General features: G+C 47.5%; 1 protein-coding gene across 5 annotated transcripts; it reads left to right on the top strand.

Annotated features, from left to right (window-relative positions):
• Positions 1–286: 286 nt before the first annotated feature.
• Positions 287–27,954, top strand: LOC137892081 (serine/threonine-protein kinase N1-like). Of its 5 annotated transcripts, none has more exons than XM_068736989.1 (23): positions 287–644; positions 736–907; positions 16,051–16,351; positions 16,530–16,675; positions 16,789–16,909; positions 18,086–18,231; positions 19,148–19,361; positions 19,462–19,656; positions 19,763–19,872; positions 19,983–20,126; positions 20,264–20,339; positions 21,418–21,559; positions 22,156–22,246; positions 23,940–24,031; positions 24,459–24,531; positions 24,922–25,013; positions 25,121–25,297; positions 25,507–25,569; positions 25,663–25,739; positions 25,823–25,965; positions 26,436–26,543; positions 26,680–26,760; positions 26,837–27,954. In XM_068736989.1, the coding sequence occupies exons 2-23, from the start codon at positions 881–883 to the stop codon at positions 27,038–27,040; spliced, it is 2,823 nt and encodes a 940-aa protein (XP_068593090.1). In that variant the 5' UTR covers positions 287–644; positions 736–880; the 3' UTR covers positions 27,041–27,954. The 5 variants fall into 5 exon arrangements, with proteins under 5 accessions (XP_068593090.1, XP_068593092.1, XP_068593091.1 ...); XM_068736991.1 differs by having other exon boundaries at positions 287–572; XM_068736990.1 differs by having other exon boundaries at positions 287–907.
• Positions 27,955–27,982: the final 28 nt, after the last annotated feature.

Raw genomic sequence — 27,982 nt, forward strand, 5'->3', positions numbered from 1 at the left:
ACAGCAAATGCTCCTGTAACTGTTGACCGTGAGTAAGTTGTTGTCATTTGTTGAGCACACAATATTTGTGACGTTTGCTAGCTTAATTGTTTACGTAACGTGACGTCGTTTTCAGAAGGATTCTCCGTGACGTAGGTTGGTGTCTAGCACTATTGTACACCACAATAACCATATTGTATCCCATATTTAAAACTCTCGCGACCAACACAGGTTATATTTTGAAGGTTGTAACCGGAAGTTGCATTCCCTGTCGGTACGCTAAACTTAACATCTGTTCCCTCCTCCCCAGCATCGCTCAACCGGCTCTCAAGCTTTCCGCAGAGCCGAGCCGGAGTGCACCGCCGCGGGGGAAACATGGCCTCAGCTTCCTCCTACAACCAGAGCGGAGTGGTGCGGTGAATCCCGGGCGGGTTTCGGGTTTCCTCGCAGTGTTGTTTTTTTTTTTTTTGTCCCTCTCCCCGAGCATGAGAAGACAGCCCGCAGCAGCGGTCGCTCTCACAGTACTCCTCCAGGACGGACTGCAATGCGTGATGCAGATCAGAGTCCAAGAGTTGACATCCTGCTGCCAGGAGGTGATGGTCTCCTCCTCTCCGCTCCGCTCACCTGCTCCCGCGTCGTGTCTCCAAACGTCCCGATTCTAACAAGTGCGTTAATTTGACTTCTCGCGCAACTCTGTGCATCAGACTGCGCACTCGCCGGGACTGTTGAGTGATATTCTACGTTTCATTTTCACAGGACGTCTAACGCCGGACTGCGTGTATTTCAACCACCGGAGGAGTTCAAACTATGAGTCCCACAATGATCTGACGGCGGTGAAGTGACACGGAACATCAGCAGAAGTCTCGTGGCGTCGCCATCTAATTGGCTGCCTGCCCAGCACATGATGGCCAATAACAACGAGCTACAAGTGAGTTCCCAACTTTTTCTTCTCCATTACCCGCAGTGTTAACGCCGCTGTGTTAGTGCGCATATCGGAGCTCCAAGCCCGTGCAAGCTGTGCAAGTGAGGATCTAAGGTGGGGAAACATCTGAAGATGTTCTTTTTAATGAACTCTCGTTGATATCTGTAGAATGTTGATAATGTAAAATACTCTGATGAGGGATAAGAAGACTGTAATGGTCTAAATAGAAGCTGCAGAGGCCCAAAACAGCCTAACTTTTAATCCTTAAATTGTGAAAAGCTCCACTAAAAAAAAGAAATGCAAGCGCCCTACAGCTCCCATGATGCAATTCAATAGCGTCTTTCATTACACCTGCCATGCCTGGTAAATACTCACATTTATATCACAGAAATGAAAAAAACAAGTCTTCACTGCCAGGTATGGGAAGGATTCTCATGTTTACAGACTCCCTATTTTGGGGATTTTTGCTAGTCTTTGCTTTTATGATGAAATATATTTTTTTAATTTCGAGTCAACTATCTGAGGGGGAAGTTTAGAGGGACACATTTTATTTTAGTGGAGCTACAAACAACTTCCACACACCTTAAAAGGTGTCTGGGAGGAGCCCAGACTAGACGCTGCTCTTCATAAGGGCTCACGATTCAAAAAAGTTGGGAGCCGCTGGTTTAACTATCGTGTTCTTCTGCTCACTAACACCAGTCACATGCATTCAACGGCGTAAAAAGTCAAACGTTTCCATCTGAATTGTAGCGGAGTAGAAGTTTAAAGGAGCACAACAAGTAAAATACCCTGAAAAAAATACTATTTATAGTACAGAACTAGAGTAAATGTGCTCAGTTACTTTCCACCAATGAACACTGGCATTCTTGAAGACAGCAGCAAGTTAAACTTAGCCTAAGCCTGCAGTTTATTTCACTCACAATACACTATATAAACACCATTTCATCTCCACTACAGCCACTACTTCCTCCACAGCCCTGATACAGATCAGAGACACCCAAATTCAAAGCAATGATTTCCCGTTTGCGACACAGCGGTGAGCCTCGGGTGGAGTCTGTGGTGAGTCATGGGAGGCGTTGTGGCATTGGAGCCTCTGGTCTGCTTCAGAGGGGTTGGGTTACAGTTACCCTGGTGTCAGCCTAGTTCAGCACGCACCGGAGGGGGGGGGGGGGGGGGGGACGTTAAAAATTCAGAGGGCTGAGTGCCGGTTCAGGAGCCGGGAGCCGGCGCATCGCTCCTCAGTCGGCAACCGCCGTGCTGTCACAAGGTCAAACCTTTCTACACAGCTGAAACACAAACAGTACATACAGCCGTAACCTTCTGTGTCCGTCTACATGGGTTTGGTTTAACACAAGGCAACAAGTGCACAGTGAAGCAGCTCCCTCTCCCTCCTTCACTCCGCCTGTCAGACGCTCCGCTCCATCACGTGTTGTGAGCGCAGACGGGCTTCTTCGGTGACATTTAGTGGTTTCCCTGAATGGGGAAGGTGCAGTCCGGTGTTTCTTGGAAAGCTGCGCTGCGTGTGGGTTTACGGCGGTTATCAACAGACGCTTTTACATCTTTTTCCGCTGCAGGTTGATTCCTTGGAAAAAGCTTCCTGTAAATAAGGGGAAGCACATTTAAAGGGATAGTAACGGTCTTTTGAAGTGGGGTCGTGCTCAACCGTAGTGTTGTGTGTTAGTACCTACAGGTGACGGTCGACAGGAGTTACTGCGCGGGAGCAAAGCATATTTTACAGTTTAAGTGTACGCTATATTTAGAATACTTTTGTTCGGATCCACCAAAGTGACAGAATAACACGAACGCACTAAACTACCCCGGCAGCGGTGGACCAGCAAACCCCCGTGTTCTGCGGCGAGGTAAACCGGCAGAAAGTATTTTAAAGGTATCGCACACCTAAGCTGGTATCGATTTCTTTTTTTTTTAGGTCGGCCTTTGTGTTAGGTGTCTAAAATCCGTTCTGCAGAAATCCCCGTCCTCAGCAGTACATTGCTTTGCTGCCTCTCCAACCCTGGATGTGTGCCTACTGCTGTCTACTGAAGGCGTAACACGCTGACCGTGGATAAGTTCCTCACACAACCCCGCTTTCAAAGACCCGAACTAAACCTTCTAAGCCCTAGTTCTGCCATTTAGCGTTGCAAATCTGTAGCTCCTTCCTTTTAGACTCCCCCTGCCTTGTAAAGGCCCATGTCTTTCTAAAAACCTGCACCAATTTGTAACGCAGGCTTTCTGTTGTCCATTTGTAGTCTCCGAAAATGGGAGTTATTTTCTCAGATTCTGAAATGTTCCGACTAGTTTTCACGGACTCTGTAACTCTCCTCTCCAAAAGTAAACTGAACTTCCTGTGGTAAATTGGTGGAGTGCACCTTTTTGAATGCCTAATTATGTCCCACTATCTGTTAGCTCGCCATTATATCGCATCAACAGAATAGTAGATCATGAGTCATAGAGAGCGCAATTAACTGTGGGTCCCTCTAAAGATCTCTGCGGCCCGTAACGCCTCGCCGATCGCCCGATGCCGTGCTCCGGCGGTGCGTCCGGCCTCCCGCTGTGACGATGACATGGGTTCAGCCGCCATTACTCCGGTCCCGCAGACGGGCAGTAACGGACGGCTGATTGAGATCAAGGGGCCACCTGTGTAACAATGGTGGCTCGAACAGAGTGGACCGAGGCGCGGCGGCGGGGTGATTGAACTCTCTTCATCACATTTTCCCCTTTTTATTTCTCCTGAATACCTCATCAAGGCTCTGCTGCTGCCGACACACATCCTGTCTGAGGTCACAGAGGAAAAACGACCCAAACGACCCCGTCTTTTCTCTCTCTCTCTCTCTCTCTCTCTCTCTCTCTCTCTCTCTCTCTCTCTCTCTCTCTCTCTCTTTGTTAAAAACACATTATCCATATATGCACAGAAGGAGGCCATCAGTGTAAAGTGTAGCTCAACCATTAGTGCTTTTCTGCCCTCTCTCTCTCTCTCTCTCTCTCTCTCTCTCTCTCTCTCTCTCTCTCTCTCAATCTATCTATCTATCTCTTGTTTGCCTCTCCCGCGTCGATGTCGACCCTCCTCTAGTTTGGCTTCAAGGAATGTAAATCAAGTCTCTCCTGGATGTGAGCTCTGCGCCGGGCGGATAGCACAACACACACTTTGAGGTAGCTATACACTCGCGGCCTCCCTCTCATGAATTCTTTATTTCGGTCGGTTTCCTGTAGTTATTATCTATAAGAGTCGGAGCAGCTGCTGCTGCTGCTGCTGCTGCTGCTGCTCCACTCAGCGGTGGGGAGCGAAGGCAACTCTTCCCATCCCCGACCAAATTACTTTTTTATTGATCATCCAAGAGAGCGGAGGCGAACTCGGTCCATTTCTTTAATGGCATCGAAAGACTTTGGAACACACACACACACACACACACACACACACACACACACACACACACACACACACACACACACGTGAGAAGAAGCAGCACTGATGATGGTCTCACACGCGTTATAATACACGGCGGTCTCTTGCATCACACTCACCATAGAGTGTGTCTCCAGCTGCCACTGCCATGGATAATAGGATTAGGAGAGTGGACTTCACTGTGTGTGTCTGACCTCCTAGTCGGGTGGCATTAGTGCCCTCAGTCCCCCCCCCCCCAACATCCAGTCCCTCCTGCCTGAATCCAGGATTACACTGTCCCTGCAGAAGTCTGTCTCTCTCCCAGACGCCCCAGTAGGCGGACTCATCACTGCTGCATCGACGAGACCTCTTAATGGCGTTCGTCGATGAACCAGACGGGCCATTAGGGTGCCGTCAAGCGGCCCGTATTAGTGCCAGACAGAGGAATGCCGATATCTGAAATGCCAATGTCAATAAAAGATCCCAAAAATTCAAAGTATCTCATCAAAGCAGCATCCACGACTCCCTCCTACTGACCTCCTCACCGAGCCCGTTTCCGTTCCGCTGACCGGTCTGAACACCAGCTGTTGTTGCTGTATGCTAGTCATCCCACCGGCTTTCAGGGGATTAGTTATAACTGATAGCAAGCCAACAGAAGGAAGAACATAATAAAAAAAACTGGTGAGGGACAGACTAGCTGCTAACTATGCTGCTTACTTGTGTTCGGCTGCATCCTGGTTGTTTCTAAGCCGGCTGGTGTTTTAGGGCTTTAAGAGATTGTGGCATTACAGGATTGAAGAATGTGTTGCTAAGAAGGACACGTTTGGAGAAATGGCCTCGGGCCGTGGGAGCAACGTATCGTAAATTCAATCTAGAAATGATGTTTCTCTCGGTAGGACTCGGGGATGGGAAGGTCACAAAAGCAAGGGAGCCATTTGGGAGCCGCGTGTCCGCCTGAGAGCCGGGCATTGATTGGATGCTGAAGTGGTTTTGTAATGCCAGTGGGCTCTGAGGCTCTGAGGCTCAGCGCTTGTGAAACAGCCTGTGGCGTTTGGCCCGGGTTTGAAACACTCCGACGTAAGAGGGACAAACAACAAGAGGGTGTATATTGAAGAGGGCTGTAGTACCCCGAGTCTGGTCTGGAGACCACTTTTTTTGAAGTCTTGCACTTGTGTGGGACTCTGAATTGTCTCGGCCACTTTAAGGTGCGACGAGGCCTTAACTCCAGACGGCAGCATTTGGCAGCGGGATGCAAAACCAACCGTATGTTGCAAAAAAATGTACGCGAAACGTCGTTTGCCACGTGCTGTTTGAGTAGAAACTGAAGTAGAGAGAAAGAGACTGGGCTGTTTGACCTGATTGTGGTTTCACCTGAGGCATGTGAGAGGAGTCCTGCCGCCAGCTCGCTGGGGGGTGGGGGGGGGTGGGGGGTCATGTGATAGCCTGCGAGTTGTGCTGCCGGAGCGGAAGCACAGACCCGAGGCTTCGAGGGAGCTCGGCCCGCGATGCCGCCCTCGAAACAGTGGACCGTTCTGTTCTGTTCTCTCAGCCCAGAGGCCGTAAAGACGGGGGGGGGGGGACAGCTATTATTACCTGTTGTGTTACCTGAGGGAGAGACAGAGTGTAGCCCGACAACAAGCCGACCCTTCAAAATGTAACCCAAACTGGAGCCATTGTTGCTGTTCGAGTCTCTGAGGCTGAACTGCTGGAGCGGTGGGACACTCGGGCCACAAACAGCAGCCAGGTGCCATTGTGAGTTTGGCTTCTTTTAATCCAGCGCCAACAATGGGCGGGAGATTACGAGAGCTGTAACCGGAGGAGAACAAAGAGTCTTTTAAGGAATAGGATGCAGCGTCTTGCAGTTTAAGCTCGTCTTCTTTCACCTGACTGATTTTTTTTTTTGGGCTCATTACAAAATGCAGCATGTCATATTTGCTGCCTCCTTATTCCTCTTATCGCCGGGAAAGGCATTTATATTTTTCATAAAGACAAATTGATATTAATCCCACGAAAATACAAATAGTGAACCCATCCTCTAACGGGTACTGTGGGTGGAGCCAGAGCTTCTCTCTCTCTCTGTGTGCCGTGGACCTCCACCGTTCACAGCACTAAGCCCTGCAAGGCTGAGCTTAGGTTCTGACTTGTTCTTCATCCTAACACCAGCTCTAAGCAGCCGACGTTAAAACTGCTAATGCCAAGATTTTCAAAGGAAAATGCATTCATTTATTTCTTAATCCTTTTGATCGTTTCATGCAAATAACCACTGTAGATGACAATAACAAAGTCAAGTGATAACATTTAGGATCTTTTACAGTTTAAACTGGAAATCATTTTTCGGGACTTTTCAGCCAAGACAATTGCACTCTGTGCATTTCTACATACTGAAGTTTGGACCTATTTAACGATTAGATGTCACATTGTATTCAGACTGAATACTAGGACGGCCTAACGCATTATTGATTTTGGTCTTTTTACTGGATTTGTCGACAATAAGAAAAACATAGAATAATTCCATCCTTATCCTTTTTAAACAGAATGTGCGTAAGTCTGCACTACAGCTGCACAAACCTGAAAACAAAGAATCAATCTTCTGGGTCCGTCTGTGGACTACAGCGACCTTTAAAGCACTTAGCCTCTACTAATGGAGCTCTTGTGTTCATTAGCCAACATACTTTTATTAAAACGACACGAATGAAAACATTTACTGCGCTCGTGTGGTTTTTTTTGTCCCGTGTTTATGAGCGCCACGCTATCGTAATCAACAGCAGCGGCAGAGAGGGATAATCATCTGCATTATAGAATGGACCTCTTATCCTCCCGAGTCCTTCTGCCATAATCATTTTTAATCTGCTTTCCATGTCCATTACCATCATGCCTGCTCGACCATTCCATTACACAGCGGGGCTCTTTCCCGCTCTCCCGTGTCCCCTCCTGAACCGCTGCACAGGTGGCTTGCGAGCATATTGCATGTGGGGCCAAGCATCTGCCAGGAAGCGCGCCATGTGACCCCCGTTACCGGGCCAAGTTCGGCAGGCAGAGATCTCAACGGCCGCAGATTTACACACGTGTGTGTTTGTTTTTCTGGTTAAAGATCTCCCCCGGACAGCCGCGCACAACATCTGAGTTTGGATTTGTCCCAGGGAGCAGCGGGGGGGGGGGGACGGGGGGGACGGGGGGGACGGGACGGGGGGGACGGGTCCAATCCGGTGGCAGTTTTATCTCATTCATGTTTGGGGCTGTTGCATTCCAGTGAGATTTGAGGAGCTGAATTATGAAACACAACACTGGAAAACTGAGTGCATCGTTGTGTTTTTTTTTGTCTTTCTTCTAGAACGACTCCCCCGTTACCTGGTGCGATCCCAGCACCGTGTGCGCGGTTATGTGTGCGAGTGTCTGTTTACCTATAGAGCGAAAAAAAAAGTACGAAAAGTCAAGCAGCAGCGTGACTCTTGTCGGCCAGAAGCCTTAAAGCCCTGTGGGCTCCTGTCACTAGAAGAATGGGACCCTGAGACGATCGGACGGCTGCTGAAAATCTCCACATCAGGCCGAGTGTGAGTCTCTGCAGCAGCAGACCTCACACGTCACCGCCCCGTCTCGCACCGCTGTGCGAGCTGGTTGCAACCAAATCTGAAAAACACTCGGCATCAAACATTTAACGACTTTTCCTGATTACGGTCTCCTCCGTTGGGCTCTCGGTCTTCATGCAGCTCAGACTCGGGAGCTTCCCTACTGCCCTGCTTCGTCGTGCACCTCTTTATCTTACGCTTTAGGCTGTTCTCTGCTCTTTATAATCTCTAGTCCCCGCTCTTCCACGTAGATATTTCAACATCAGCCACTTCCCCAATCTGCAAAGAGGTTACAGTAGCGACGAGTGTGAAGCCGTGAAGCGCCTCATTAGTCCTCTGAGTAGCACCCTGATCCGGGTTGACTGTTGTAGGTCAACAACGTTGTTTGCTGCCTTATTTGTATGCAGGTAGCGTTCAGAGAAAAGTAGGCTGTGTCTGTGTGTTTCAGGTCCAAGGACCTTTTTTAACATCTGAGCTGGTCAGTGCCAGCTCTCGACCGCTATTCTGTTTTTTATTTTCTTTTTTGCTCAGTCAAAATGGTGTTTCAGTGTCCTTGACCTGTCTGCCGCTGCATGCACCATGACAGAAGCAGATTAAGCGTGAGGACTGTGGAGCTGTTCTTATTGGGGGGGGGGGGGCGGGGGGGGTCTTATTCCTCAGCAGCCTGAACAGAGCGGCTGTTTGTTGCCGTGGAGTTCACAATGGACAAAGCCGGGAACACAAACACGTAAGCGTTTACCGAAGTCTCTTGAGAAGATCGACCGGCTCACAAAGATGCCATTCATGCCGATCTGCTCCTCCCCAGCTGTGGAGCGGACACCGCCTCGACACACACACACACACACACACGCACACGCACACGCACACGCACACGCACACAGACCTAGCCGCCTGCACAGTCTTTCACCTGTTTACCCGGATGGGGGAGAATCCTCTCCCCTTGTGCACGTGATGTCTTCATCGGGCAGATATACGTACAGCCGTGTTGCGCCGTAAAACCGCAAAAGGAGATTTGGCAACAGAATTTCCCCTGGAATATGAGGGATTTTAGGGATTAGCAGGAAACACACTAACACACACTCACACGGTCCAAGGTACATTCTGTAAGCCGTTAACTCATTCATAGAGGGCCGAAGTTTCAATCGTAGGGCTAGATATCGGCCGGGAGTTCGGCTACGGTCGTTTTCTGATTTGCCGAGTAAGATTTCGTCTGCTCTCCCGACCCCTCGGTCAGCCCAAAACACGCCGAAGTGTGCCGCACACTCGACTCTGCCGCTCTGCACTGCGATTGGCCCACTCACCCACACGAGAGTCTGCTCACCGAGTGTAACGCTGTCCCCGAGTTAACTCTCTCGCTCCACATCTGATCTGCTGTGTTGACATTATGAGGAGCAACATTTCCTCCCGCTAGTACTCTCAACATCCAGCTGACAATGCCCGACTGTGCTGTTTTATTCATTACCAGCCGGTTGCAGTGCATTAGTCCTGTGTGTGTGTGTGTGTGTGTGTGTGTGTGTGTGTGTGTGTGTGTGTGTGTGTGTACAGTACGAGTGTTAATGTGTGTTGAAGCTTTTCCTCCATCAGAGTGTATTATTTATGTCATTCGTTTGGTATCCATAGCTGTATTTTATCTGCCACGCGGCGGCACAAAGACATGTTTGTGTTTGTGTGTCTTTAGGGAGACACACCCCCTCCCTCCCTCACAACTCACCCTCTCACCCTCTCACCCCAAATCCCACTGTCTGCTGAATGAGGCTGTGTGCAGACATCAGGATGTGAGGAGAATTTAAAGTTGTCCTCCTCACAAATTCTGTCCGTCTCGCTCTCTCTTTCACATGCTGTGTTACGACTGTACGACTCACAGTGATGAATGGCGCTATTAAGATAAATCTCCTCTCTTAACTGTACGCTAAGAATACCACAAAACTCGTATTTCCTTTCCTCTGCCTTTTTTTCTGTCGCTGTAGCTTCCAACAACATCTGACACCTGCAGCATCTTCAAGGCCACACATTGCAAAAATAAGGCCCACACACACACACACACACACACACACTAAAGCTCACGTCATGACCTTGCGTTGAACTATTTTAATCTGCATATTCCTAATAATAAACAATGGTTTCATCACTGGTAAACTTCCTGGAAAATCCCAAACCCGCCCCATGTAATACCTAGCTTAAAGTACATTTATTTAATTACTACTTTTTTTTTGGCAACACTACACTGTAACAATTAGGTTGAAAGTCCGGTCCAAAGCCCCATCACTGTTATTGCTGCGTGTGAAATGCAGGTGTTGGTGAGTAGGTGAGCGGATGAGAGTAAGGGCTGACAACTTGGTGAATTCCAGCGCCGCCTCTACTCCAACGAAATGGATTTATCTCTATTTATAGACACAGACGAGTTGAGCTGACGGGCCATTCAAACTTAATCAAAGGGACGGCTTTCTGTCGCCCACTGGCTGCACCGGTCACCAAGGTGTGTGACAGAGGACGGCGTGTGACGGATTGGCAATAGGATGGAAGAAAAATAGGAACAAGGGAGCAACACGAGTAACTGGGTGAAGGTGTAAAGAGACTAAAATAGAGAGAGAACAGCAGACCACACAGGACTGTCCAGACCAGAAGTAGTGTGACGAACATGAGAACGAGTCGGCCATCGCTACGACTTGTTGTGTTGTTTTGTTGCACGACTGAATGGGCCATTAACTGTGCAATAATGTGGATCGCTTCAGGGCTGGAACCAACCATTGTTTTCATTTTGGGATTAATCTGCCGATTCTTCTCTTGATGAGTTCATTAATTGTTTGCCCTAAAAAACAAATGTCTGAAAAACAGTGAAAACAGTTGTTATTTATCATTATAAAAGGTGACATCTTCAAACCTGCTTTTGTATGAAACGCTCTCAAAGATATTCAGTTTACAATGATGTAATAATTGATGTTACAATATTAGTAATCCCTCCTTTCATTTAATCAAATTTGAATTTGCTTTATTTATTCCAATCTACTGACGGCGTCGGCTCTAAATCTCTTGTGTCTCAAGCCAAATGTTTCCAAAGGGGGCGTTGCTGCACCCCAAGCAGGCCGAATTCAGGCCAAATGTGATGATTGGACGAGCGACCCGCCTGTTAACCCGCCTGTCTACCCGTCTGGGTACCTACTCTACCCGAGCACTCATTGCGCATCACCAGAGTATTCCACTAGCTGCTAGTATTAACTACAGCCGTGTTCCTCGTTTACCTTCATAACGATCATTTTTGGGGGAGTGGCTTTGTAGGGGAGGCCTGAAGGGGCGGGCTGTCAGCATTGCCGACTTGGCGACTTTCTCACTGGATTTTAGCGACTGTTGGAGCTAGCGCTGCTAGCGTTTGGATACATTTTAAAATCTAGCGTACTCTTGCTGGTCACCAACCCAACTTTGTGCTTCACCACATTAAATACACACTCAGCAGTTCCTCTCAGCTCTACAGATCGTTTCGTGTCTTTCGGCTCAACAACAGGACGCTGGAAGATGTGTATCAAACGATACATCTGTTGGACATGGAGGCTTGGGTTTGAATATTTAACTCCGTCTGACGACATATAAGCTTCAGTGAGGAGTTAGAACAAGCTGATGTCTATGAAGAGATGATTCATCTGATCTTAAAGCTACTTGAGGGGAAATAAACCGGACATTTAGTGGTTAATTACTCCGTGTGTGTGTGTGTGTGTGTGTGTGTGTGTGTGTGTGTGTGTGTGTGTGTGTCAGTCATAACCAGGTGAGACTGTAACTTTAAGAGCATGTATGTAAAACCCGATGGGATCTTAGTTCCTGATACTGTGCTCAGTTTTTTAGTTACTGCATCTATGTCACGGACACAATGAGCGAGACAGATCGGCGCTACAGGCTTCACAGCAGCTCGTCTTCAGGTCTGAAGTGTTCAGTTTTCAGTTTCATTACAGCAGAATTAACAATGACAGCTCAGCCGTATTTGTAAAAAAAAAAAAACTAAGAAAAAAGGGGGGAGAGACAGAATGGATGCATGGGGGCTGCTATCTCTGCAGCCACCTGTCCACAACCCAGAGGAAGCCCCGAGAGCCACAGCTGCTCGGTAAGGAAAGAGTTTTACATATAGATACTGGACACACAGCATTTATGTCTTTGATCACAACGCTGCCAAGCAAGAACAACCGGCTGTATGTATTGACTTCACAATATTTCACTTCCTATTCCCTTCTAGCAGTGTGGGAGAATAAGAAGAACTAGATGTGGTGTGTGTGTGTGTGTGTGTGTGTGTGTGTGGTGTGTGTGTGTGTGTGTGTGTGTGTGTGTGTGTGTGTGTGTGTGTGTGTGTTTATGAGCACATTTTGTGTGCGTGTGGTATGACTGCTAGAGAGAGTGCACCAAAGAGAGCCATCTGCCACACGTTGAGGGGTCAGAAGGGTCAGTGACCTCGCACTGCTGAGCGTCTGAGTCAGACCAACCCGTGCATGCATCTGTGTGTGTGTGTGTGTCTGTCTGTCTGTCTGTCTGTCTGTCTGTCTGTCTGTCTGTCTGTCTGTCTGTCTGTCTCACTGACAGGAGGACAGAAGTCAGACAGCGATGGGACCACCAGAAACAGGTCCGTGGGGGGGGGGGGGGGGGGGGGGAGGTCTGTCCGATCTCTACCCGCTCACGTCTCGTAAGGTGGCGACTCAGCCTGCCGTCCCGCTTCTCTATGCGGAATGTCCGTCTCTTCCTCTCTGAGCGTGCCGTTTGTGTCCCTTTTCAGTAGAAGGACTTTCTAGCGCTTGATAGTGGGAATGTGTTTTCTCTTTTGTCCGCTTCTCTCATTTTCTTTATTCATCTGCATGTAAATAATAGAAATACTGCTGCACATGTCTGCAGACGTGGACTGTATTGTACTTCCACCTGCTGAAAACACACACAAACAAAGACGTACATGGTCTGATGGTCCATGTAACATGACAGCAATCTATCACAACAGCTTTGGAGACCCAGTAGCAGGAAGCAGAGTGGCTGTGAGCTCTCTCACTTACAAAACCACCCGTGTGTGTGTGTGTGTGTGTGTGTGTGTGTGTGTGTGTGTGTGTGTGTGTGTGTGTGTACAAAGTGCATGACGCCTCGGCCTCTATCTGGCAATGAGCAGAACAGGAAGCAGCGAGGTGGGGCTCGCTCTGTGCTGTTCTCTCTTCCTCTCCTCCGCCTCGTTCACTCGCTCCGGTTTCAGACCGCCTTTTCGATTCCCGGTGGGGAAGGACATCCTGGATTTTGAGGAGACAGGAAAAAGCGCTCGGTGTTGCCCTGATTGGCGCTGCCGTCGGTGCCGAGTGTGTGTGACAGGAGAGAAGGGGGGGGGAGGCCCCGGAGCGAAGCCAGAAGCAGGCCAAACATGGCCAGTGAGGACACACTGGAGGACCTGTCGGGGGACCAACCGGGGGACCAACCGGGGGACCCGGTACACACTGATCAGAGTGACACAGAGTCTTGGGTAGGCAAACTGTGGCCGCAGAAGGCCCTCAGCATGGCTGCCCTTTTTTTTTTATTTTTTCTTTCGAACCACTACTACGGCCCTTCTCTTTTCTGTCGTCTTCCTCGTTCACTTCCTGCAAAAAAAAAAAGACATCCGACAGCGAAATCACTCGCTAGTTCTCATTCCTGTGCGTCGTTGTGATTTCGCCGCTCTGTGTGAGCTAACTCACGCCTTGTCCAGAGGTTCTTTGTCGTAAAAAAACGCCAGGGATTAAGTTGCGTTGTGCCCGACAGGATTGCGCCACAGCACAAGCTCTTCCCTTCCTGTCGTTCTCGGTGCGTTGCTGCCTCGGCCTTCTCGGCACCGAGGACTTCTCAGGCCTGTCGCAGGAAATCACCTTTTCTTCCCTTAATCTATTGCTCGGTTTGAGCGTCAGCAGATCGTCTTGACCCTTTGTACTTTGCTTAAATGCATTGAGTTGCGGCCACGCGATTGGCTGACTAGAACGAGCAGTTGAGCAGGCGTACCTGATAAAGTGGCTGGTGGTGTTCGAGCACTAGAACCTACTTAAAGATGATTTGTATATTTCTTAATGATAAGCATACTTTAAAACCAATATTTGTTTTGATGCAGCATTTGTTGTGTCATGGTGCAGCCAGGAAGTAAACAGCTCTGGTCATGTGACCATGTACACTAGTCATGTGACACTACACACACGTTTCATTGAGACCCCAACGATACGATATTATCACGATACCTAAGTCACAATACAATTATATCTTCCAATATGCTGAATACTGCGATGACCTATAATATTGCGATATGTTGTATCGCATGTAATGAGATGAAGTTTTCGCTCATTCCATCTCACTTCAATCAGACAGATGGACCGACACTTATTTTGACCGCACCGAACACGTTCTTAGTCTTCACGACTCTGTTTGTTTGGACTCATGCTCGCCAACATCGCTTCGGAGCCGTGCGATGACGTAACGTCGCATTGCAGCAGCGGTTCAAATCCTGCAGGCGCTCGGCCTGCGCCACGTGGTTAGGTTTGGCCTCCGGGGCCGTGGCTGACTGTCGTACTTGTATTGTGTTACAGATGGATTATGGCTCTAATGAGAGCAGAGCTGCAGCCCCGGCCCGCATGTGGCCGGGTAAACACAGAGACCTAAGAAGTTGTAATCAGATCTGCTAAGCTGGACGGCTGGCTGCATGGTGCAGTGAAAGGCCCCGAGCACCCCCACTTTACACTGGGGCAGAGGGGAGGGGGACGGTCCTCAGTGTGTGTGTGTGTGTGTGTGTGTGTGTGTGTGTGTGTGTGTGATCTAATGAGGTCTGATGTCAGAACACTAAACGAATGCATGACCTCTTCACTTTTCAATAGGTTTACGAAGAATTTGGTTCCCTGTACACAGGAGCCAATATACAGGGGAGGAACACAGTAATGTTAACTGTTAAGATGCAACTGCTCTGCCACATGCGGTATGTTCTGTTTGCAGAGCTCAGAATGTTTAGTTAAGACTCACCTGCAGTAGTTGTTAGACCTTTATTGTGGCGGTGCAGTTGGGCTTGGCAAGGCGTTCACATTATTTTGTCCCCCGTCTTGGGCTTTTACGTGAATATTATGTCGGATTTCTAATTTGTTTATTACAGATGACAATTTGATTTTAAAGTTAATAAGAAATTTAAATTGTCAGCTGACCACTGCCGTCTCGCGCTGCAGTGGTCAGCTGACTTTTGAGCGTCTCAACAAGTTGTCTCAACAAGGCCACATAGCGCTGGTCAAGTATCGCTCGTGACTAAATGCGTCCGTCCCTTTTTGACGACATTCAACGTCACGCTGTCAAGTTTGTGTTCCACCCAGAAAGTTAGCCTAGCTCGCTAAAGTTAGCACCGATTCACGTTCGATGTTGCTTGTCCTTCGTGTTGCATCAACACCAGCAGGGGGTCAAAGTTACCGTGAAGCAAAAATGTCCAGCCCACGGAGGACACTAATGCAGGAATCACTGCAAAAATAAAATAAAATTTAAATTAATACTTAATTACAAATTTGTCAAAACGGAGACTAATAAATAGGAATGATCGTCGTAATCCCATAGTCAGTATCTTATTCCACCTGTATTTGTTGTTTACTTTAAACTACAGCTGATCACCTCACCGTAAAAATATCTTTTTGATGAGCAGAGAAGTGAAACCTGTTTGAACCGATCGACTCCTTGTGAAATATCTGGGTGTTTTTGGGGGTGAAAACCACAAACACTGCGTACATAGGTATGTGTGAGTGTCTTCACACACCAGTGCTACGTTTCCATACATGTGGCCGCTCTGTGTGCATGTTTACTGGTAACCCATCCAGAAGCAGACAAGGAGGAGCTGACGCGAGCGCCGCCTCTGCTTTGATGGGTTTCACATGTTGAGGTTTCACTTTGGGTTTGCTGTTTTTTTGGTTTTTTTCCCTCCCTTCATCCCACGGCGCTCCACTTCGTCAGAACTGCGCGGGGCGACCGTTGCCAGCTTTGTCTGCCGTGACCTCGGCTGAGCGCCTCTCAGCTGGATGTCGCCTTTTGATTCTGTTTTGCTTTCAACTCAAATTGAATAACCCCCCACATACGCAGTGGGCTGTATACAGTTTCCTTTAATTTTTTTCTACAATCTTCTGCGCACCTCTCGAGCTCCTTCTCCTTTTGTGACTTCTCCATAACCGTTGCGCTCTCCTCCTCCTCCTCCTCCTCCTCTCCTCCTCCTTCAGAGCGATCCGGGCGGGCTGTCGGTGCTCCAGCAGCTCGGCCTGGACCAGAACACGGACTTCTCAGACTCCAGCGTGCAGCAGTGCCTGGACGAGCACCGCGAGAGGATCCGCAGGGAGATCCGCAAGGAGCTGAAGATCAAGGAGGGCGCGGAGAACCTGCGCAGGGCCACCACCGACAAGAGGAATGCCCAGCAGGTGGACTCGCAGCTCCGCAGCTCCAAGCGCAAGCTGGAGTCCCTCCAGGCCCAGCTGCAGGAGCTGGACGCACACATTGTGGTCAAGGGGCCCGATGACAACAAAGGTACAGTGTCCACCGACGTTCTAGTGCCAGGCGAGCAGGAAATCACTATACAAACCTATTGTATGCTTTGCGGTAGTAGATGATGGTCATCGGTGGTCTTTAACGTTCCGTGCCACCAGAAGACAACTTCACCAACAGTAACCTGACCTCTTACCGTCCAACCCCTCCTCTTGCACAGATACCCCCAGGTCTCCAGGGTCCGTCAATCGGATGTCGGCCAACCAGCACCGCATCGCAGCTTTAGAGCGGCAGCTAAACATCGAGCTGAAAGTGAAACAAGGAGCCGAGAACATGATTCCGATCTATGCCAACGGAGGTACCAAGGTATTCGTCTGGCCCGACCGTCGCTCACTTCGCTGTCCGCCGCAGATTCTGTCACATGTACTTCTTTTACTCTCTTATTTGATTTCCTCCTGTGCTTCCTGTCCCCTCCGCAGGACAAGAAGCTGCTGCAGACGGCTCAGCAGATGCTGCAGGACAGCAAGACAAAGATCGACATCATCCGCATGCAGATCCGAAAGGCCATGCAGGCCACGGAGCAGTCTGAGGACAACCAAAGTACCTATCACGCTTTTTGTTTCATTTTTCATCTTCGCTCTCATCTTCCGATTCCTCTTTCATCCCACCTGTTACTCTTCTAAAACTTATAAACACTGCATATTTTATGATACGGGTGGTAATGGATCGATTCCTGCTTCAGAACTTCACAGTGTACAGGCTTCGAGTCACCACACACACACACACACACACACACACACACACACACGCACACATGCACATATTCCATTACTGCCCTCTCGCTCTCTCAGGTTGGAGCCTTATTGATGTTCCTGCATCCCCTTGATGTTGCCCAACAACTAAAAGCTATGCCTCATTTAGCAGAGGTTAGAGACGAGGCAGGACAGATGCAGGGAGCCAGGAAGGGAGGGAGACTGAGAGGGGGGGGGGGGGTCAGAGATGACGACAGAGTGAAGGAAGGAGTCGGAGATGAAAGAGAGAGCGAGCATGGAGGGAAACAGAAGCTGGGAGCAGCAGTGATCCTGGAGAGGATGGAGAGCTGACTGACTTTAGGATCAAGCTTTTTGTTTCCTCTCCATTCTCTTTTATTTTTCTCTCTTTTAAAGCTGCTATGATTCATATCATCTAGAACTTAGAGAAGCTAATGTCATGTTGCTGTAGTGGCATCTGGTGCGGTAGTTTTACCAATACCAGTACTTGAACGCGGCATCGGACCCAGTACTGGTATTGGTGCATTCTTGTTTGGCTTCATTCTCACAGCGCTCGTTAGCGCCGTTTGTCCGTCTTAAACGAAATGATTTTAAAAACCCACTGTCCACTACGGTATCATCTTAAAAGGTGACGATACGCGGTGGTGTTGTGTTTACAGCTCGTATTCGCTGACCCATGTGGCCAAAACTATTGCATGTTTTAGGGTAAATATTTGAGCCCATGGAGCATTCCCCTGAACAGGACAAACGAAAAAAAGAAGCAAACCCTTCCACACAAGCCAACCTCAATAACTGTGATCAAATGTGAAACCACTGTTTCACCCAACAGATTCTCCCCTCAGTGAAAAGACTGAGATATTTTACGAGATACGATATCATCTGTTGACAAACTCACCTGAACCTGATTTCAAGTGATTTATCTGACCGTGCCAGTGATCAACATACGTCACCCGTGCATATCGCTGTTGTTCACGCGTTGATGACTAAACCTGGCGCCGTGTCCCAGGTAAGCCGGACATGTGCGGGATGGAGCTGCGCGTGGAGGAGCTGTGGCACCACTACCGCGTGGAGCACGCCATGGCCGAGGGGGCCAAGAACATGCTGCGACTGCTCGGCGCAGGAAAGGTCCAAGACAAGAAGGCCATGGCTGAGGTCAGAGAGCCGATAAATGCTCGTAAACGCTGATACACACCGAAGACTGTTGTAGATTTACATGTTTTTATCAATTTCAAGTTACATATTAGTTACATTTTGTTCATGATTCCACCTTTTTGTGTGTTTATTCAGTTTAACTAACACATATAAGTATGTCTTACTCGTCGAAGTGCAGATTTTGTTAGCTTTGAACAGAACCTGGTCAGCTGTTTTCCCCCTGATTCCAGTCTTTGTGCTAAGCTAAGCTAAGCTAAGCTAGCCGGCTGTAGCTTTGTATTTGAAGACTTAACAGTAGTGCTGATCTTCTCATCTAACTCTCTGCAAGAAAGCGATTAGGCGTGTATCCCAAAATGTCGAACTAATCCAAATTATCAATTTAAAAAAATCAATTCTTGACTTGATCTGTAGGTAAAAACATTTCGCCCCATTTTTCCCACTTTTACAGTCTACACATTTACATACCACACATTGTTAAAGCAGTTATGAACTATTCTATCACATATGCTCAGTTTTTGTTCCATTTTAGCACATTTGAATTGCTGCTTGTTTTTTGTGGTTTTGATAGAACTTTTGGTCCAAATTTAATTTTCCACAAATATATCATAGTGCTACGTTCTTATGCGAGTACTCTGATTAATACATGCAGAAACAGCCATGTTGTTATTTCTGAATGATGAACGCTCCTTTGTGTCTTTAGCCGAACACATTTTCCTTCACTGCGACTGTGAGATCGGCAGACCAATCAGGCTCTGCCGATCAAATAGTTGACTGTTCGGGGTCACGCCGACTATTTTACTTTTGAATTATTAGCATTGCTGCTGCAACAACCTAATCTCCCCTCTTAACATCAATACATTTTGTACGTCACAAAAAGAAAACAAACCCCCAAAAAACCATTGAATGATGTCTGCAGGCTCAGTGCGGTCTGAGCGAGTCGTCCCAGCGCCTGGACCTGCTCCGGTGCTCTCTGGAGCAGAGGCTGCAGGAGCTGCCCGAGGACCACCCCAAGGCCTGCCTCATCAAGGAGGAGCTGGTGCTGGCCACCTCCTCGGCCTTCAGCTCCCGCCACAGCACCCCGTACGTCCACAACCAGTACAGCACCATGAGCAAACCGTCCCCACTCACAGGTAGACACAGAAACTGTAAACCGTTTTAACTTTGAGTTCTTTCTTTAGATGTCCGTTTTTCAAGCACTGATCTTTCTAATTCATTTTTTTCTCCTTCCAGGTACTCTGCAGGTGCATGTCCTGGGCTGTGTGGGGCTGCTGGAGGTCGTCCCAGGGCGGAGCAGAGGCACCCCGCTGGTTCTTCCCTCTTACTCTCTGGGAGACGGACGGCCCTCATTCAAACTGAGCGGCCTCTACAGCCGCAGCACCAGCAGCATGAGCCTGAAGATCCCCGGCAAGAACGACGAGCTCTCCTGTGAGTGGTTCCTTTCTTTTTCTTGTTTCGGTGCCTTTTAGATGTTCACAGCGTATAATAAATACATGTTAAACAGATCCTGTGTGTGTGTGTGTGTGTTTCACAGCGGAGGTGAGCGCCGTGCTGAAGCTGGAGAACACAGTGGTGGGTCAGACGGTGTGGAAGACAGTTGGAGAGCAGACCTGGGACCAGACGTTCATTGTGGACCTGGAGAGAGTGAGTCGCAGTAATCGCTGTATAGCGGTGTGATTCAACCTAAACTCGATGCTGGACCAGCGATCACGCCTTCACGTTACATCCCTGGTGTGTTTCTTTTGTGCGATTAGTCCCGGGAGATGGAGATTGCAGTGTACTGGAGAGATTACCGCTCCCTGTGCGCTCTGAAGTACCTGAAGCTGGAGGAGTTCCTGGACAACCAAACACACCGAGTCCAGCTGGAACTGGAGCCACAGGGGCTGCTGCTGGCTGAGGTACAGGACACACACACACACACACACACACACACACACACACACACACACACGTGACAGGTAAAGTGTAATAGATATTAGCCTCCACAGCTCACTGCAGATGAGTTGGTTGTATTAACATATTGTTGTTGCTTTAGGTGATTTTCTTCAACCCTGTGATAGAGAGAGGCCGAAGACTCCAGAGGCAGAAGAAAGTCTTCTCTAAACAGCACGGTATGTTCAGATCCGCACACAGCCACTGAACTGAAACACAGAACGTCTCTTCACCCATAAAGGAATAAAAACATCTAAATTTACAGTTAAACTCGGCCCAGACTGGCAAGTCCAAACCAATGTGTTTGATTGTGTGTGTTGTGGTCGTTGCAGAATATAATATTCAGAGGCACCACATTGAGTTTTGGTGGAGGCTTACTGTACAACAGTGAGACGTTCATTCTAGTTTATTCTGTCCATGCACTTTGTTCCCAAATATAATTATATATATATATGTATATATATATATATATATATGTATATATATATATATATATGTATATATATATATATATATATATGTATATATATATATATATATGTATATATATATATATATATATATATATATATATATATAATTATTATATATATATATATTGGTTTTTTTTAATTATATATAACAACAATAAAATTGCAATTTTTTTTGCATTTGTTTAAAATTAAGAATTACCAAAAGCTAAAAAAAAAAAAGAAAAAGGGTTTTAAATAGGCTGCTGAATTTGTCTGGCCAATCATTTCCTGGTTTTAAAATCTGGCCCTATTGAAGTTCACTGCAACCTAAATAACTCCTGAAAAGCCAAATGAGTGTTCAGTAAAAACTAGATATTAGTGTAATATAGATACTCTTTTACCCAACCTCAGGTAAAAGCATTGATACCATACAACAAGCAGTGATGATACATTTCGTCATCACAGTTTTTCTTTCATTGTTGTTCAATTATCCCAACAGAAATAACTCAAACAACAACTTAAACAGAGTGGTTTATCCGCTCCAGTAGCTGCCTTGTTTAAAGGAGCTGCAGGCCAAATGGGTCGAGAGACGCAGCAGCAGATGAAGTGTAAATGGCTTGTGGTATTTTCTGGATTATAAGCATTTACAGGAAATGCAAGCTCAGCAGGAGACCTTCCTCCATCCGATGCTGAAGTTAGCACGAATGGATCCTCTTTGATTTCCTGCTCCTAGTGAATCCGGCCCGTACTGAGACGTTTTAGTGGCGTGCCGTTCATTAGGTGCACTCCGCTCTGTGTGTTTCAGGCAAGGCCTTCCTGCGTGCTCGTCAGATGAACGTGGACATCGCTACCTGGGTCCGCCTGCTGAGGAACGCCATCCCCAGTGGAAGCAACACACCCGCCTACACTCCCAGTTTCACGGGCAACACGCTCACACAGAGCACAGGGTGGGTGACCAGGACGCCTGCTGCTCGGCAGAAAAGACACTTAAAAATGCTTTTTAATTCATACATTTTTTATTTTGATTATATTTAAGTATTTCACAACTTTCTGGTGAGAAATGAGACATTAAGTGCAGAAATGATGCGAAACAGCACTCTCTCTCAAGTCTGGTTCTAAAAGTTATCTTCTAATGTCATTTTTAAAAATATTGAATTTCTAAGTGATACAAATTATGATAAAGATGTAATCAATCATAATTTTTTGACAGATTTCTGTTATTTGGCCTCAATGAACGGTACCTTTTCTTATCTGTGCCGTTACTTTTTGCATAATTCAGTGAAGACACATTAAGAGAGGTTTGCATTCATTAATTTGTGTTATTAAATCAATGAAGCTCATGAAAGACTGAACCATTTCAACCTGTTTTGGGGAAAAGATCAATCGTCTGTATACCAACATTCTAATCCAGCTGCCTCTAGTTTTTAAAACCTCAACACCTCGACAAAGAACTCCTCCAATAGAGATTAAACTGTTCAAGCAAAGGGCTTTAATTTGTGCTTCTGTAAAAGAAAATCTGATTTGTTTTCTTTTGTGTGTGCAGAGAAATCTCAGTGGAGAAGCTGAATCTGGGCAGCGACTCTCCTCCCAAAGCTGAAATCCGGAGAGACGTGGTGGACGCAGCCGCTCCCTCGGTGAGTCAGAGGGACGGAGGACAAAGAGGAAGGGAAGCAGACGAGAGGATTTTCAGACGGTGGAAAAGATGGGCACCTTAACACTATCACGTTACTATTCTGCTCACTTCCTACCTGCGGCATTTGGCTCAGAAACAGTGCTCTAGTCATAGGCAGCTGCACTGTGCTGCTGCTGCAGTGAAATCTAAGAGGAGCGTGGCGAAGAGAGGATGAATGATCAGAGAAATGGAGAGCCGAAAACTCAGGGAGACGGCTTTAATGAGACGTAATTGGATGGGAGGGGAGCTTTAATTCGATCAAGGCCAAATCCGCGTTAGTTTCCCATGTGAAGAGCACAAACTGCAGAGGGTGATAATGTGAGGGAGAGGACTGGAGAGGTGGCATGAAGAGGAAGAACTGTAGAGAGAGAGAGAGAGAGAGAGAGAGAGAGAGAGAGAGAGAGAGAGAGAGAGAGAGAGAGAGAGAGAGAGAGAGAGAGAGAGAGAGAGAGAGAGCTTATTGCCCCTAAACTTTATACAAAGCACATCCTATTTGATGTTAAAAATGCCATTGTAATCATAATTCCTTCTATTTTTGCATTAGATTATTTTTAAACATTTTGAAACTTGCAAAGTGTGCATTTTCAGTTCCTCTGTGTAATTGTTATTATTTGTATACGTTAGTCCTGACACTCTTTGTTCCTTATAAATGCGTATTGACTTTCTCTCATTTCAAACAAGTTTTCGCGGCACATAAAAACACAATGACACACGCAATCACCAAAACAATCACCAAAGATGATGCTTCGCTTAAACGCGGAGACACTTTGCTCAACGAACAAACTCTTTTATTTGCTTTTCCGAAACCAAAATCCATATTTTAACCACAACAAAACAATGTTTTGGAAAACTTGCATGTACAATTTATGTACCACATAAACAATAATGGGCCTAACACTGAGCCTTGAGGAACTCCATGAGTTGAATTAATATTATAATAACTTAAAGTCAGAGCGATTGAATCTCATGTTATCATATATTTATATATATATAGATAATCTTTTCTTTTTATTTATCTTTTTCTTACATTTATTACATGTTATCACACACATATGTATGTATATATATATATATATATATATATATAGACACACACACACACACACACACACACTTTTCTTTTTTCTTTTCTTTTTTCCTTACATCCTGAGTTACTACACAGTCATATTCTGGATGCTCTGGCGATGCAGTGCCTGCATACGGTGCTTGGTTACGATCACGACAATAAAGCCAACTTGCATTTTAGAGAGCAGAGCGGCAGACACACCGAATTAGACGAGCACACAGAGAGAGAGAGAGAGAGAGTCGGAGGAGTAGAGGGCCTGTGGCAGATGGTGTGTTCAATGGGGTTGAAGTATTATGGGATTAATTACTCTGATGTTTTTTTAGAGAACTAATTAGTAGTGAGCAAGGGGTGGAGTGGACAGGAAGAGGGGAGGAGTGAGGCTGTCAGCCAGCAGGGGATCTGGCAACCGCTCCTGATGATCTTCAACGGATAACTGTCTGTCTGTCTGTCTGTCTGTCTGTCTGTCTGCTGAGACGGAAGGGCGTTACAGATGTCAGCAGTCATTTTGTCCCTCTATTTTCTTTGTCCCGCCACACACACTCATTTCACTGGTGTTCTGGCTTGTCTTCGTCTCTGCGGTGTCCCACAGGAACAGACGCCGGTCACTGATCCCCCGTCCACGCCGGATGTCCCTGTTCCCGAGCAGCCAACCAGATCTCTGTCCCAGAACTCTTTACGCAGGTGTGAACACAAAGGGGACCCATTTCTCTCTCTCTCTCTCACACACACACACACACACACACACACACACACACACACACACACACACACACACACACACACACACACACACACACAGACACACACACACGGAAACCACACCTGAGCATATCTGTTTGCATTATGGCCAACACAGCTTGACACCAGAATCACACCCCCACACAATATGGTCCTGTGTTGTTACCGCACATGAAATACTGTGATATGTGATGCCGATTTGAGTCACATGCTGAACATCATTAGTCAAATCACAACGTAGACGCTGCGGAGGTTCTGTCATGTAGTGTTTTTACTGTGTTGCTCAGTCTCTGAGGCACATTTAAATATGACATGCTGTAGTGTTTCGTTGCATGCGGCGTCTATAATCTGCCTTTAATCTCTCTCTCAGACCGAGCAGAGGCCCTCTGTGCCTCCAGGACTTCAAGCTGATAGCAGTGCTCGGCAGGGGCCACTTTGGGAAGGTACTCGAACTTTACTTTCTCCTCCTAGGATGAACACACCTGGCGCTGCTGGTCTAAATGCTAACTGTGTCTCTTCACAAAGTACTTTAACTCTTCAATATGTTTTATGGAATTGCTATTTGTTTTTGTTGGATCAACTTGCTATGTGTTGTGTGAAAGTTGCTCTACAGGGGATTTTTTTGGTTTACATCCCACAACTTTAACGTTTTTATTAGGGCTGTCAACAAATATTCTAAATTTGAACATATATTCATATTGTAAAAAAAAAGATGAAAATCGATATTCAAAATGTAAGCAGCACAACCTGTGTGCCTTGCGCTCACTGAATGCATGGCTTTGGTCTCTTTATGATAAATTACTGACAATAACTTAAAATGTGAATCTGTCCAGGTGTTGCTGTCGGAGTACAAAAGGACGGGCAGCCTGTACGCCATCAAAGCCCTGAAGAAGGGAGACATCGTGGCGAGGGATGAAGTGGAGAGGTAACTAGTAGCGACCGGAAAGTCTCCGCGTGACGAAGCTCGTTCGCCTCGCGCGGTTCTCACTGTCTCACCCCCCCCTGTCTGTCTGTCTGTCTGTCTGTCTCCAGCCTGATGTGCGAGAAGCGGATCTTTGAGACGGTCAACGGCTCGCACCACCCCTTCCTGGTCAACCTGTTCGCATGTTTCCAGACGCCAGAGCATGTTTGCTTCGTCATGGAGTACACGGCGGGAGGGGACCTCATGATGCACATACACGCCGACGTCTTTTCTGAGCCACGTGCTGTGTGAGTTCTGCTGTGTGTGTGTGTGTGTGTGTGTGTGTGTGTGTGTGTGTGTGTGTGTGTGTGTGTGTGTGTGTGTGTGTGTGTGTGTGTGTGTGTGTGTGTGTGTGTGTGTGTGTGTTTGGAAAGCTCCATGTGTATTCGTCCGTATGTAGCGTGAATATGTACTCGTGTATATATGTTGAATTCTCTGTCCGTGGTTTATCCGACAGGTTCTACTCGGCTTGTGTGGTGTTGGGTCTGCAGTTCCTTCATGACCACAGGATTGTGTATCGGTGAGTACTTGGATAATTGCACATACTCTACAAAAAGGATGAACAAATACTCCCTCAGTATGCAACATAAATCCACTTCCTTTTCTCTGTCAGGGATCTTAAATTGGACAACCTGCTGCTGGACACGGAGGGTTTCGTGAAGATCGCCGACTTTGGGCTCTGTAAAGAAGGTGAGTTATTGATTCATCGTACCGGCCCCCTGTGTCGCCCCGAAAATCTACTCCGGCCCTCACACTTTCGTCTTCCTCTTGAGGCATGGGTTATGGGGACAGGACCAGCACATTCTGTGGGACTCCTGAGTTTCTGGCCCCGGAGGTGCTGACGGACACGTCGTACACCAGAGCGGTGGACTGGTGGGGGCTCGGGGTGCTCGTCTACGAGATGTTGGTCGGTGAGGTGAGAATACAGAGCTGGAGTGGTTTTAATGACTGACAAAGTGTTTATCAAAGACCACGAGGAGATGTTTGGCAACCTCTGCATGCTTTGATTTTAGACATTAATGTCAAGGAGGAGTTAGATGAGAAGATGGCCACCCCTCATGTCTGTGTGATTAATGTAAAACTACAGCCAGCAGGTGGTTAGCTTGGCTGGAAAAAGAGAGTAAAATGGCGGTAAATCGCCCAGCGGTTGGCATCACTACAGTGGTGTCAATACTGACGGATGGGCTGTGGCTCGGGCGTCTTTTCCCTGTTTCCCCTAATGGAGCACAATCTCGTACAGGCTGAGCTTAGGTGGTGCCGTAACATCCATCCTTTGATTGACTGGTAATATATTTTCATATATAATTCAATCGAGGCTTTTAGGGACCGAGTTCATCGAGGTCTGATATGTAATGCGATGCGAACTAAAGTGTCGGTTTCTTTCAGTCTCCGTTCCCAGGCGACGATGAGGAGGAGGTCTTCGACAGCATAGTGAACGACGAAGTGCGCTACCCTCGCTTCCTCTCCACCGAAGCCATCGGCATCATGAGACGGGTCAGGCTCCGCCCAGTTGACCTTTTATCCCTTTTTTTTTTGCTTGTGATGTTGAAAAATATGCACATTTAAGCACTTTTTTGGTCACTTGTCACTTAGACAACAAAGAATAAAAGGTGCTGCTTTTTGTTTCTAGTTGCTGAGGAGGAATCCAGAAAGACGTCTGGGCTCTGGAGAAAAGGACGCCGAAGACGTGAAGAAACAACCGTTCTTCAGGGTGAGACTTTGTTTTTTTAGTCTTAATGTCACGGAGAGAGTCGTTGATGAGGATCTGAACGTGCCTGTGTGTTTAGGGTATGAACTGGGAGGACCTTCTTCAGAGGAAGGCCCCGCCCCCGTTCGTCCCCAACATCGGAGGAAAAGAAGACGTCAGCAACTTCGACGTGGAGTTCACCGCCGAGGCTCCCGCCCTCACGCCGCCCCGCGAGCGCCGCACCCTCTCCCGCAAGGAACAGGACCACTTCAAGGACTTTGACTACGTCTCCGACCTCTGCTAGGGTCAGGGGGTCACAGGGGTCGTTAGCGGCCAGACTCTGAGAGGAGAGAAGGCGGACTCTCTGTCCCGCACGGAGAGAGAGAGAGAGAGAGAGAGAGGAACTAGAAGGCGTGACGAGAGGCTAATCCCCTCTTCCTCTCCACGTCTGTCTCTTTGCGACGGGACGGAAGAACCGGCCGGGCCGATGCGCGTGCGAGCGGGTATCGGCGCAGTCGGATCGCATGTCGCACGCATACGCGGCGTCACGGATCTGCTGACCTCTAGAGGTCTGCAGATCCGTGACGCCGCGTGGCTTTTAGAGGAGGAGGAAGTGGTGATGAAGATAATCCAGATTATGTAACAGATGGAAGACGAGATGACGGGATCCTGCCGTCTGTCCGACGCGGTGAAGCACTCAGCGAGTCCCAGAGAGTCAAAAGTGATTCTTCTGACAGGAAGCAGTCTGTGTCTTTCCCTGTCCTGCTCTCGTCTCTCGTCCCTTCACCTCTGCTGTTTTTGTTGCTGCTAAGTGTGTGTTTCGTTGTGTTCGGTGTCCCTGCCTCAGTCATGAATGTATCCACGTCAGCCGCAGTCATGCACCACCTGTACATTAACACATGGGGGAGCCAGAGGAAGGAGGGAATTCAGAGCGGCTGCCCGTTGACGGTGTCACAGAAGCGAAGCAGGTGGGGGTTCTACCAGAGAGGGAGGGGAGCTGTTAGTGTAGGACACCTCTTCATCGTCTGCTCGTCTTTCGGTACAACACAGATTTTTAACTACAATCATTTCTCAATGACAAAAAAAGCTTTTACAGATTTTAGTTCTTTTTGTGATTTATGTCCCCCCCCCCCCTCATCTTTGTGTTTCCTTCTCTGTCATTTGCTGGTGAAATATGTTCGAACTGTGACTCAGTAAAGATGTGAACCCAACACAGAAGCATTGATCAGTTTATTTTCCTTTCAGT

The sequence above is a fragment of the Cebidichthys violaceus genome, unplaced genomic scaffold (assembly GCF_023349555.1).
Source record: "Cebidichthys violaceus isolate CVI_PGR_0920_01 unplaced genomic scaffold, fCebVio1.0.p SCAF_75, whole genome shotgun sequence".
In the NCBI taxonomy this organism is placed as follows: domain Eukaryota; kingdom Metazoa; phylum Chordata; class Actinopteri; order Perciformes; family Stichaeidae; genus Cebidichthys; species Cebidichthys violaceus.